Consider the following 13607-nt stretch of genomic DNA (forward strand, 5'->3'; position numbering starts at 1 on the left):
TGGGGAATGGAAATAAAGGGTACGCACAGCAGAATTATGGATAAGCTAGAGACAAAAGGGGCACGCACATTTCTTTGGCACTCATGTACATCAGCACAAAGATGGAAGAGTCGTGACATAATTTAAGTCTGCCCTTCCTCATCAACCTGGAACAGGACAGAGTCAGACATGTGACCTACCACCCACACTAGTGAATCTCCTTTCCAGGACAGCAAATTCAGCTGGTATCTTGCATACTACACGTGTACACTTGAAACCTCTCTGAGCCACCTTTTGCTGGATTCATACACCATAATATGGACTACAGTATTTTGACATAGTGGACCACAGTATTTTATCTGAATACAAAAATGCAGAGATTTCTGGGGTCACTGAAATATTAAGTGCTTTTGTTTTCAAAATGACATTCCTTCTCTACTCAGAGAAATTTGGAGATAGCTACAGCTACGGTCTATCCTTTTAACATTATATTTAAGTACAATCCTGCAATCCACTCACCCACTAAATTCGCATTAATTCCTTACATTAATTTGCATTAATTCCTTACAACACACAATATTTCAGATACTCAGATGCTCCAGGGCCCTCCAATAAATGAAAGCCCCAAAGTGCAGGAAATTCAGGGCTGTGTGAGGAGAACGCAAACTAGTTGTATCTTTTATGATTCATTCAAATATAAATATCTGCAAATAGCAAATATACAAAGCAAACTTTAGTAGAGTATTTGAACCAGAAAGTTTAAAGAAATCTACTGTATTATTTCTTGTGAAAATTATTTTTATACAAGGTATTTTTGGTTTGTTTTTAACAGTTATATGGGATACAGGGAAAAATAGAGTACCAAAAGAAGAACAAGAGAAGACAAAAACCTTAAGTGTTGGAAAATGGGCCCTTGAAAATGTTAGCCTTTTTTTAAAGCAGCTTTACAATAAAGGCCCTGATCCTGGAAACACTTATGCCAGTGCTTATCAATATGCACAGGAGCAGCGTAAAGTCAACAGGACTACTCACCTGCATGAAGTTCAGCATGTGCATAAGCACTGGCAGAATCAAGGCTAAACACTACAAAGCGAAGAGCAGGTCTTCATTTCCAGATTATAATTTCAGTTTGATAACCATGGCTAGTGATATTCCCAAAGAAGCAATAACTGAATAGTGTTTTGTTCTTAAACGTATACTCTGTTGCATTTTCAGAAATTAAACACAACTGAACTTAAATCAGCAACTTACCTATCAGCAGGTTAAGTGGAGGTCTGCATGTTGGAAAAGCATGGAGTAAATCCAACAAGCAGATACTTGGGTCTCTAATGAAACTACTGTAATCAGAGGCTCCTTGTTTGCTGCACAGCTCCTGAAGCCTTCGCTTTTCTCTGGCATCACTGGTGTATTCTACAAGAGCTCGCAAAAATGCCTAGGGGAAGAGAAAGCAGGTTTTAATTGGGATGAATTTTACTGTTTGTATTTTCATGATATTTTGTTCATTACCTCAGTGGAGATTTGCCCAACTAGCTGGGAACAATTTGGATTGCCTGCAGGGACATCCCGTAGGTTAACAAATAATGCAATTTGCTACGTGCTACATATTTTCACCTCCCATGAAAATTTTTCCATTTCTCAGACACCTCCTTCAGGGCCTGGGGCAGCGTAGCAGGTCACAAAATCTGATCTAGTCAGGTGGAGGATGGTGTATACTGCTGGATGAATGTGCAATATTAAGTACAGTATATACTGAGCAGCGTAAATGCAATTATAGTATTCTATTCTGTTCTCCTATGTCCACATACAGCAATATGAGCTTTTCCTATGGAAAAATAAGTTGTGTATTGTAAGACAGTGAAAATCATGTTTAAAATATTTGCAGTGTTATACTTTCAACATGACATTAAAATATACACAGTACATAAAAAGAAACACGTGAATCAAAATACTGTGTAAATCAGAACTTGTATTCTTCAAAAAAAAAGACTGAGTTTGCTCAAATTACATTCTAGCACCAGACCTCTACAGAAAGTAACAGTTTTGACTACAAAGTTATATAAAGCATGTTGTACACTGAACAGACTATAAAACAGATGGGTTATGAAAATTGTCTTGGGTGGTGTTCCCTAACCACTACTCTACTTACTCTCATTGCTGACACAAATTTTGCAGAACTGTTTAATGCACTTTTGAAAGGTTAGGCCAATTAAAAGGCTTTTTTATATGGAATGTTGTATAATACTGACATCCAGTGGATCCTGCTGTAAAAACTACTCCAACTGAATGAGTATGGCACGTTCAAAAATGCATTTCATTGAATTTTTCCCTAAATGTATCTCCAAGTGTGTCTTAACAGAACTGTATACTAGTGTTGCATTTTTTTAAAACTTTCTCCTATTTCCAGGCATTAACTGTAAAGGAAGTAGTTTTCATTGGTTGTGAAATCAAATTCCACAACTGAACTGGCTCAGCTGCAAAATCTGTGGAGTATTTTGCCAAGTTATTGCAGAATTAAAGCACATGGGAGTTATGATTAAAATAAAAAAAATTTTGGATTGTTCGGATGTAGCAGCCCACCCATTTCTAGTAATAATACTGGAGATTTAGTTGGGGATTGGTCCTGCTTTGAGCAGGGGATTGGACTAGATGACCTCCTGAGGTCCTTCCAACCCTGATATTCTGAGTCTATGAGATGTAACGTGTACAGGATATCTTTGGTTAGTGAGCACAGCTTTGATTATACACTTACAGCCAAATTCTGCCATCCTCATGTTGAAGTAGCACCATATTCCATGAGAAGTACCATTTATTTCAATGGGACCACTCACTGAGCAAGGTCCTACTGAATATGAGTAAGGTTATCAGAACCTGGTCCTTAATTATATGCCTCATGAGGCTTGCCTGGTAAAGGTGAAGCGTCTAAAAGGGGAAACCTTTTTTAAAAGGTTATTTATTTAAAAAAATACAAAATAAACGTGTGCCTGTTTATTGATAATGGCTTGTACTTGAAGAACTATGGCAGTGTAAGAAGACAGACAAGAACAGATTTACTACAGACAGCACAATTAGGCAGTTTTGCAACACAACAAACAATTGTTTTATTGTTAGATGTCAGATCAACTGCAGTTAGTTCATTTTAAGCTTAACGGATCTACTCAGGTCAATGCCCTAGAAACTAATGGTATGTCTACACGGCACACTCATTGCAGCAGCGTGTAGAGTACATAAACTGCACCTCCTGCAGTATACGTATAAACAGCAGTGTAGACAGCGAGACATGGCTTAGGCATATAAAGACACATTTGAACCTTGTGGGTATGTACCCTACACAGCTCTCTACCTGCCAAAGCAGTGCCTTCTTCAGCTACACTGCTATTTTTAGCAGTTTTTTGTCCCACTCCCAAACCTTTCCCTGCCACAGAGAGCTGCTGGAGCTTTTCCCCTTTACCTCCCCACTGCCAAAGCCTTTCACTACCACACGTGGCTACATACTACAGCGTGGACGCAGCCTGCTTTTCACAGGAGCGTGTAGCTATGCATATGCTACATGCCATCACCAGTGGTGTACAGTGTAGACATACTTTAGGTTTCTGCCCCTGATAGCACAACTGGTCCCCATATATCATTTACCCTCTTGGTCCCTTAATAAGGACTCATACTTTTTTTTTTTGGTAGATCAAACACCCTGCATTTGTTTATATAAAGCACATGGGACTGTTAAGAAAATCATCCGTATACACAAAAAGAAGAGTACAGCTTCAACTGTTAATATCTGCATGTAGTGGGTAGTCTTTGAAAAAGTCTATAGCAGTTATTCTCAAGGAGGGAATGAAAATCAGCCTTCATTTAAAATTATGTTGTTGTTATTTCATACTATGGCCTGCAGAAATAGTACTACAGCTGGTACAAACACGATTTTTCGGTTCTCCATTTTCAACAAAAGTAGGACAAGTAATGGGCTTAATCTGCAGCAGGGGAGAGGTACATTCAATACTAGGAAAAACTCTCACTATAAGGATAGTTAACCACTGGAATAGGTTACCAGAAGAGACTGTGGAATCCCTGTCACTGACAGTTTTTAAAAACAGGTTAGATAAATGCCTGTCAGGGATACTTACTCATGCCTCATTGCCGAGGGCTGGACTAGGTGACCTCTCGAGGTCTCTTCCACATTTTCTATGATTCTACTAAATGTTTCATTTTGACTAAATAAAACGTAGCTTTTGACCACTGTTAAAATCTTTATAATTTTTTTTAGAGAAAATATAAGGAATCTTTTAAAACAAAGTCATTTCAAACTGAAAAATTGAAATGTTTCATTTAGAAAATGTGCTTGGACAGAAGACCTCCACAGAGAATCCCAGGATTCTGTAGGAAGCAGTGCGAACAATTCAGCATATAGAATTCTTTTCTCCAAGTCAGAGCAGTGGCCCATCTAATCCAGGATCCAGTCTCTGACAGCAACCAGTACCAGATTCTTTAATGGTGTAGAGAAACCCAGTTGTGAACAGCCAACCTTTGGGAAAGTTTCTTCCTATCCCTATATACCCATTGTTTTTTAATATTTAACCTATGTAATTAGAGCTGGTAAAAAAAAAGGAAAAAAGTATTATTTTTCAATTTTTTTAAGTGAAATTTTGAAATTTCAAAATTCAAAAAAATTATATCCAGTTCTAATCTAGTGTAACTGTGAATGTTCAAATGTCCAGTCCCTTTTTGAATATTATATTGTTTTTAAAATTTCTCTTCATATTTAAGACTCTCCATTCCTCCAGTTGTGTTTGCCTCTGGACAGCTTCTGTTTTTCTGTATCTTTATTGATGCAGCAAACTATTACTAATAGTAATCAAGCAAAACCCAGCATAGTGATAGGAGGCTGCTGTATTTTGGATGAGATGGAATAATCACTTCTAATCCCATTATATTTATGTCAGAATAACAGTGTTACCTGGTGTTCGTCTTGGGCAACTGCATTCTACTGTCCTGAATCCCTTCTGTTATGTCAGTTAGCTGTGCAAATCCTCACTGGCCTGCGCTAACGTTTGATTTAATAAAAGTGGCAAAGAGTCCTGTGGCACCTTATAGACTAACAGATGTACTGGAGCATAAGCTTTCGTGGGTGAATACCCACTTTGCCGAATGCATGTATATCGGATGCATCTGTTAGTCTATAAGGTGCCATAGGAATCTTTGCCGCTTTTAAGATCCAGACTAACACGGCTACCCCTCTGATATTTGATTTAATGTTGCTGATACATCTTCAATTGAGCGTGTGAATAAACACTTGTAGTTTAGCTTGTTGCAGCTGTAATTCATTCTGGGATCATTTGAAATGAAAGGTTATTTTTATATACGTATATATGCGTATCACAAGGCCTTGATGTAGCCAAGATCCTTCAGGGAGACACAGGCAAGAAGTGGTCTTAATGCTTTATTATTATTATTTATTAAGCACCAATGTTCTTGGTGCAGTTCAAAGCCAGAAGACCCTGGCTGGGATTCACAAAGGTTTTTTGGCACCTAACTTCCACTGAAAGGGGAGCTGGACACCTAGATACCTTTATGAATCCCATCCACTGTCCCTACCCAAATAACTTTGAACTATAAGGCGGTGGTTCTCAACCAGGGGTACATGTACCCCTTGGATTACGCAGAAGTCTTCCAGGGATATGCCAACTCATCTAGATAGTTGCCTAATTTTACAACAGTTACATGAAAAGCACTAACGAAGTCAGTAAAAACCAAAATTTCATACAGACAGGGACTTTTTTAATACTGCTCTATATGCTGAAATGCAAGTACAATACTTATAGTCTAATCGACTGTAGGTGAACAGAGCAGTGCCCCACAGTGGAAGGGAGGGTCTTCGGCGTTGCAGTCGTGGCGGACGATAAAACCATAAGTCCCAGTAGAGCATCTGATGAGAATGCTGCTCTATGGCATGGTGCTGTTTGAACATATGGGCTGATGCCCAGGCTGCTGCTTTGCAGATGTCCATAATAGGCACATTGTTGAGGAAGGCTATCAATGTAGAGTGCTCTGGTGGAGTGTGTGGGGTTCCCCGGCGGGGGTTCTAACTGTTAATGGTGATAACAAAAGTCAATGTAGCTGGAGATCTATTTTCACAGCCTTTGTTTGGATATGGCGTCTCCCTTAGATCATTCCATGATGGAAAGAAATAACTTTGGTGACTTTCTGAAAGACATCCAGGGTACGAAGACTTGCATCTCGTTTGTTCCCATGAGATTTTGGGACAAACGATGGGAGATGGACGGGTTGGTTCAAATGGAATGATGAACCTATTTTAGGTAAGAGATTGGGATGTGGTCATAGGTGTGACATTGCACTCCACATGTTTTATGGAAATATGTTAATGAGCGTGAATATAATGTAACTGGAATATGCTTCATGCAAAAGGTCTCTTGTAAGGTATCATTACAAAGCTTTTAATCTACTGAGTGTAGTCATCCCATTTGTATGTTTGTATCATTCTTGTATCTAAAACTAGAAATATGAAGTCTAACTCTGAAGTCCTATCGTAATTATGCAAAGTGTGGGTCATTAATGATGGTTTAGAAGCTTGATGGCTCCCATTGACTATAAAAATTGGTTGTAAATGGCTCTATTTACTTGTAAGCCTTTCTGTGTTCATGTCAGTCAGGCCAGGAAGAATGGAGGCTTGGGGTCTCACAGGACATGTGACCATGTCTCCTGGTACCGGAATCCATCTTAAACCTGGTGCTTTTCCATTCAGAAGGAGGGGTGGGGACTCAGAGAGACAAAAAAGAGTCCCGCCTTGTGCCAAAGCTATAAAAGGGGGTGGAACAGAACAAAGGGGGCTGCCAGTCATGAGAAATCCCCTACTTACCACCTGAGCTGGAACTAACAAGGACTGTACCAGGGGAAAGGAAGGAGTCTAGTCTGTGAAAGAAGATTAAAACATCTCTGAGGGTGAGATTTACCTGTACTCAGTTTCTTAATGTATTAGGCTTAGACTTGTGTGTTTTGTTTTATTTTGCTTGCTAACTTACTTTGTTCTGGCTGTTATTACTTGGAAACACTTAAATCCTACATTTTAAACTTAATAAAATCACCTTTGTTTATTAATAAACTCAGAGCAAGTGATTAATACATGGCGGAGCAAACAGCTGTGCATCTCTCTCTATCAGTATTACAGAGGGCGAACAATATATAAGTTTACCCTGTTTAAGCTTTATACAGGAAGCTTTATACAGCTTATGCAGGAAGACCAACTTCACTGAAAGGTGGAGAAGTGAACGTGTTGCTAATGGGTCAAAAGGGGCCACCATAAGGCATCGCAGGACCAGATCGAGGTCCCATTATGGAGTAGGGGCAGATATTTCAGGGTAAAGGTTATGAAGACCCTTGAGGAAGCGTATAGCAGGAGGGTTGGGGAAAAAAAATCAAGAAGAGGAGGTTACTCACCTTGTGCAGTAACTGACGTTCTTTGAGATGAGTCACTCAGTGGGTGCTCCACTTCAGGTCAAGGTGCGTCCCAGCACCTTGGATCGGAGATTTCTATAGCAGTACCCCTACGGGCCGCACATGTGCTGTGCCTACCTCACGAGCTGTCAGTGTTTGAATAGCGTATGCACTGCCCAGGCTCCTCAGTTCCTTCTCTACAATAGAGTGCGTTCCAGATTCCGAAGTAGAGGGGAGGAGGGCGGGTAGTGGAGCACCCAGAGGGGCACTCATCTTGAGGAACGTCAGTTACTGCACAGGGTGAGTATCCTCCTCTTCGAGAGAGAGATGTCCTGTGGGAGCTCCACTTCAGATGACTGAAAAGCAGTATCCCTTAGGATGGTTGGGACTTCGGATCAGGTAAGAAGGCTGTTGACAAGACTGCTCTACCCATCCTGGTGTCGGATGCTGCCATGTGCATGAGAGCGTAATGACTGGCGAAAGTAAGGTTCGATGCCCAGCTAGCTGCCTTGCATATGTCAGAAAGCAGGACATTATGGAGAAAGGCAGTGAAAGTGCAGACAGCTCTAGTAGAATGTGTCCTAATTGATGTAGGGGTTTGTAAGTGCTTCAGTTGCTAGCAGAGACGTATGCAGTCTGCAATCTATTTGGAGAGTCTCTGCGTAGAGATAGCTTTTCCCTGTGATTGCCGAGTGGTAGAGATGAAAAGTTTGGGGGTTTTCCTAAACGGTTTTGTTCTATCCAGGTAAAAGGATAGTGCTCTGCACACAACAAGAGTGTGCATTGCTGTTTCAGAAGCATTAGTGTGGGGTTTGGGAAAAATGTTGGTAGGTGTATTGGCTCATTGAGGTGAAAGGAAGAGTGAATTTTAGGCAGGAACTTTGGGTGCGTGCAGAGAGTGGGACCTTATCATGGAAGAATGTGGTATACGGAGGTTCCACCATGAGTGCTCCAATTTCTCCTACTCGTCTGGCAGGCGTGATTGTTATCAGGAAGGTAGTCTTGTTGGATCATATTAAAGAAGTTCTGTATTAAAATCACAAATGAGTTTGATTCCCCAGAGTTTAAATTCCAGGGTATTACTAATTAAGAGGTCTCTTGGTTTTTGGTACTGTTTCTCTCCCTCTATGTGTGAAACTTGCAAGCTGCTAATTGTGTTAGTACATTCTAAGACAGAGTCTATTCTCAAAGCAATTCACAGAGAGAGAGACTCAAAGCAATACTCTAACAACAGAAACAGCACCCAGAGACTCCCCGCCCTTTTGTTGTATTAACAATTGTGATTAAAATAGAGATAGAGGATGTATGTGGATGGATGCTTGGTGTGGATAATAACTGAATGATCAGGGAGGTGCCAGCCTAAGAATCCAGTGTCCATCGGCTGAAGAAGGCGTCAAGTGGAAATAACCAGACGACCCCCCCCGGAGGGCAGACTGGAATCCACCCAACAGCCTCAAGGATGGGAGAACCAAAGAACAAGATAACATCTTGGAGCCGTCAGGAATGTGCTATCTGCTGATTGATTCAGCAACAGCATGATGAAGCAATTCCCATAGACTGGCATAGGAAGAAATTCCTATAAAAATGGACTCTAAAAAGTGAGAACTTTGGGGTCTGATTCTGCAAACCAACTTCCAGGAGCATCAGATGAGCATCTGACAAGGCCCTGCTCCCTCCTCATGTCCAGGCCACCTGGCCAGTGGCTTGGCATGAGCAACTCTAAGGCTGGTAACTATGATAACAACCTTGCAGAACCAGTGTGTGTGTGTGTGTGTGTGTTTGTATGAATGAATGTGTGAATAAATATGAGATTGAATGGAATGTTATAGCTATAACTAACTGCTTACTATGATTCTTTCTGTATTCACAATAAATGTGGTATTTTGCCTTTTTCCCTTTAATAAGATCCTGCTGGTTTTTATTTTATTGGTACAACATTTTGGTGGAGAATTGCGAAAGGGGGAATATTGGTAAAAAACCTCAGTTATTGTAAATATTGGTGTGCACACCGCCAGCTCCAGTGAGCTAGGCATTTCTATTAGGTTAACCAGACCTGCTGGCCTCCGAGAAGGTAGCAGGGGACCTGCTGGCCTCCGAGAAGGTAGCAGGAAAAACAGATTAAACCAGACCTGCTGGCCTCCGAGAAGGTAGCAGGGGACCTGCTGGCCTCCGAGAAGGTAGCAGGGAGAAACAGGTTAACCGGACCTGCTGGCCTCCGAGAAGGTAGCAGGGAGAAACAGGTTAACCAGACCTGCTGGCCTCCGAGAAGGTAGCAGGGAAGAACAAGCATAGATTAAGCACTGAACAAAATCAGGAGTGATAGAAAAATTAAAAATTTGTTAGAATGTTAAAGAAAAAACAGGGTAAAGCAGGTATGGAGGGAGGAATGAAACCGGACAGAGCTCCCCCCTCAGCTTTCATTAGAGAAATTACACCTTTCAAACAAGTCCTCCAAAGATATGGACATAATCCATGGACTGAACAAGTCCTTGTAGATGTCTGTACTATATCAGACCTAGAGGATAGATTGGCTCAATACATCCTCATGTACAAACCTTCTAGTGCTGCCAAAAGAGACGCAGCAGCTATTTGGCTATTATGGGAGGCATGTAATAACAGTTACCTCCGCCTAACTACCTGTAAAGAAAATAACATTTCTCTGCAGGAAAAACTAACCCAATTGGAAAAAGGGATAGAAAATTGGAAAGTGGTGGCAATAAACTCACAAAGCCAGATGGAAATAATAAAAGAGGCACTGCAGGAATACAAAAGCAAAGAAAGATTCCTGACAGAGCAAACTACCGCATTTAAACAAATAGAAAAAGAAAACCAAGCCCTAATTAAAGAGAATCAGGTCCTACAAGGGATGGTTAAAAAGCTAACATTAGAACAAGGCAGAACTCCGGTAAACCACAGTCGTTGTGAATCTATTATCAAACAGCTTAAATTGAAATTGGGCTTTGCCACCCGTCAAATCGCGGCTGTTAGCTCAGGAGAATGGGACCCTGCCAACCTTAATCTAAAATCAGATTGTGGGGGGGAAGCCTGGGATCACTGGGACCCCCAAGGAATTTGGGAGAAGGATATTGTGGACGACCTAAAGGAAAGTCCTTCAGCCTCGGTGGCTGCTTTAGAACGGCGCACCATTACTACCCGAAGGGCGGACGCTGAGGGAGGGGGTAATGAACAAATCACAACTATCCCGGTGTCAGCAGCAGACCTAAAAGCAATGGCTGACCACCTAGGTACACTAAATAGGGAATCCTTTTCCCGGTGGTGTACCGATGCCTTCCTATTAGCCGGGAGGGAGAGATTAACCACTACAGAGATCTACCGGCTTATTGGGATATGCGCAGCTCCAGAAATAAGAGCCACACTGGACCGCATTAAGGTAGAAGAAGCTACCAATGAATTATCCCTAATGGCGATTTTCGGGGAACAAATAGGCAGGAGAAATTTTATAGCCCAAGCTGTAGCTTCAGCCCAGGGTCCCAATGAAGACCCAGAAAACTATTTTACTCGATGGGCATTAATGCAGGTGATGGCCGGTCTAGTAACCGTGGCTGGCATTGCCAATTTATATACCTTACCATTCCCCATCTCCTCCCTGAGAGATTGTGCCGCGTCACTACTACCATATTATTCAGGGAAACTGGCTGTTTGGCAGGATGGGCATCCTGCTACTTTAGAAGAATTAAGGGGGATGGTGCAGCAAATTACCACACATGCAGGACCAAAACCTAACATAAAAAAAGAAAGAGTGGCATATGTGGCTGCCATGGAGCCAACAGTCACATATTCAAATGAAAGTGGGGAAAAGGGAATTTTAGCACCCCGTGGAGGTTCCTGGAGAGGGAGGTCTCGAGGACGGGGAAATTATCATGCAGGAGGGAGGTTATATCCAGAAACACACAGAGCTCGAATAACTGAGGAGAATAGACCATCTCAGGGATGCCCCGATAAGCTCGATCCAGATATGCGTCGAATGATGTGGAGATTGTTAATGCAGCTGGGAGGGGATCGGGAAAAATGGGACAAGGCTCCTATGGCTGATATCATGAGGGAAATCCTAAGACTGCAAAGCCAGCAGAGGAGGGTATCTGGGGTAACCACCCCAAGCGCTCCTCCGATGGATTTGCTTCCTCCCCCTGCAGAGGATCAAGAATACTTCTAGGGAAGCCCGCTGAATGTAGAATCCCCACCTGGTATAGGAGCACAGCAGTGGAGATTCATAGGAAAGTTAACATGGGATCCAGGAGGGAGACCCCACATATACATTCAGCAGGGAGACCAAGCTCCTACCCTAGCCCTAATTGATACCGGAGCCTCAGTCTCCTTAATTAAGGCAACCCCCCACAATGGCAGGAAGGGGCAGGAGGTAATCCTGCAGTCATTCCAGGGGAAACCCAGTATGGGACAAGAATGGACACAAGTCCCTTTCACAGTACAAGGTTTCCCATCCTCAGTGCAATGCTATAGCACAACTGGGAACTTAATTCAAACAAAATACATGACTAACGATGTAATTCTAGGAACGGATTGGTTGTTTAAAAACAATATCCTAATCGATTTACCCCGGAGTGCCCTGTGGAGGCTGGAAGCCCTCCCCCCTTTTTTATCAAAAGAGAGCCAAAACAACATGGTTTCCAAAAGAGGAGACCGATCAATTGCAGCCCTCACTGCCCAACAGAAAGAGGAGTGGCGTGCAAAGTTTCCCGTGGTCTGGACCCAGAAGAAAACAGATTGTGGTAAAATCAATGCTTGTGTCAAAATTGTAGGGGAACTAATACCGCCCCAGAAACAATACAGGTACCCTAAAGAACTGAAGCACAATTGATCCAGATCATCAAGGACCTGGAAGAACAGGGGGTTATCAGGAAAACTAACTCTCCCTTTAACTCCCCTGTGTGGCCAGTCATAAAGGCAGATGGACAGTCCTGGCGACTAACTATTGACTACAGGAGGATCAACAAAGGAAGCATACCCATGGCTCCCATCATGGCAGATATGACACAAGTTATCCAAAAAGTACAAGCCACCTCCAGGTACTTTTCAGTTATAGATCTGGCTAACTGTTTCTTTGCAATACCCTTACACCCTGATTCACAGGACCGGTTTGCCTTCACCATAAGGGATCAGCAATACACATTTCAACGCTTACCCCAAGGATTCCAAGACTCTCCAGCTATTGCCCACAGACATGTGGTAGATATGCTGGATCAATTAAGTCCAGCAGATCGACTACTTGTTTTTTCCTATGTGGATGATATTTTGGTTTTCGGGGAGCTGGAGGCGCAGGTACAAAGGCTTACAGAGGATGTCCTCACACTAATCCAGGACACCGGATTCAAGGTAAGCCTGGAAAAAGCACAATTGGTGCAAACCCAGGTCAGTTACCTAGGGATTATCATTGGCCAAGAGGGAAGGCAGGTAGATCAAAGGAAGGTGAGGGCATTAATTGAAATGCCAGCTCCTACCGATGTACACTCCTTAAGGGTTTTGCTAGGGGGATTCAACTTTTTACGGCCCCATATCTATAAATATGCAGAGATCACCCTTCCTTTATGGAAATTGCTTAAGAAAAAGACACATTGGGAATGGGGTCCAGACCAGGATACCGCTTTAAACACCTTAAAACAAAAAGCCCTAACCGCCCCTGCTTTGCGCTTCCCGGATGAATCAAAACCATTTGTCATCCGGTTAGCAGCTAATGAAGTGGCCATGGCAGCTACCCTCTTACAACAAAGTGAGAACCAGAAATTGGTACCCGTAGCATACGAATCTAAGAAATTGCAGGGAGCTGAATTAAATTTCGACACTTGCGAACGGGAGTGCCTGACAGCAGTATGGGCTGTTCAATCCTTTGAGCCGCTTACCGGCAGTGCCCCAATTACAATACAGAGCACACATACACCTCTGAAATACATCCTGTCTGGAAAGTTGATAGGAGGCAGGGTATCTAATACCAGGATGGCACAATGGACCCTAACCCTGGTAAATAGAGGAGTCCGGGCTGACACAGTAGCTAAACCTGACATGCTGACTCATGCTCTTATCGAAAGGGGGACTAAGCATGAATGTCCACTAGTTACACTAGAACAGAGAATCATGCAAGCCCAAGCGCCCCCCCTTGAAGAACTAGATACAGTGGGGCGGGAAAGACACATTTGGTTCACCATGGCAGT

General features: G+C 42.4%; 1 protein-coding gene across 5 annotated transcripts in view; it reads right to left on the reverse strand.

Moving 5' to 3' along the window:
- Window positions 1–13607, reverse strand: part of MTRR (5-methyltetrahydrofolate-homocysteine methyltransferase reductase) — a 124639-nt gene that overhangs the window by 40136 nt on the left and 70896 nt on the right. For all 5 annotated transcript variants that reach the window (XM_084619399.1, XM_084619396.1, XM_084619395.1 and 2 more), the window contains one exon: window positions 1231–1411. In XM_084619399.1, the coding sequence (XP_084475525.1) occupies window positions 1231–1411 (181 nt within the window). The remainder of the gene's footprint in view (window positions 1–1230; window positions 1412–13607) is intronic.

Source organism: Lepidochelys olivacea (assembly GCF_965140295.1).
Source record: "Lepidochelys olivacea isolate rLepOli2 genome assembly, chromosome: 2".
Classification (NCBI taxonomy): domain Eukaryota; kingdom Metazoa; phylum Chordata; order Testudines; family Cheloniidae; genus Lepidochelys; species Lepidochelys olivacea.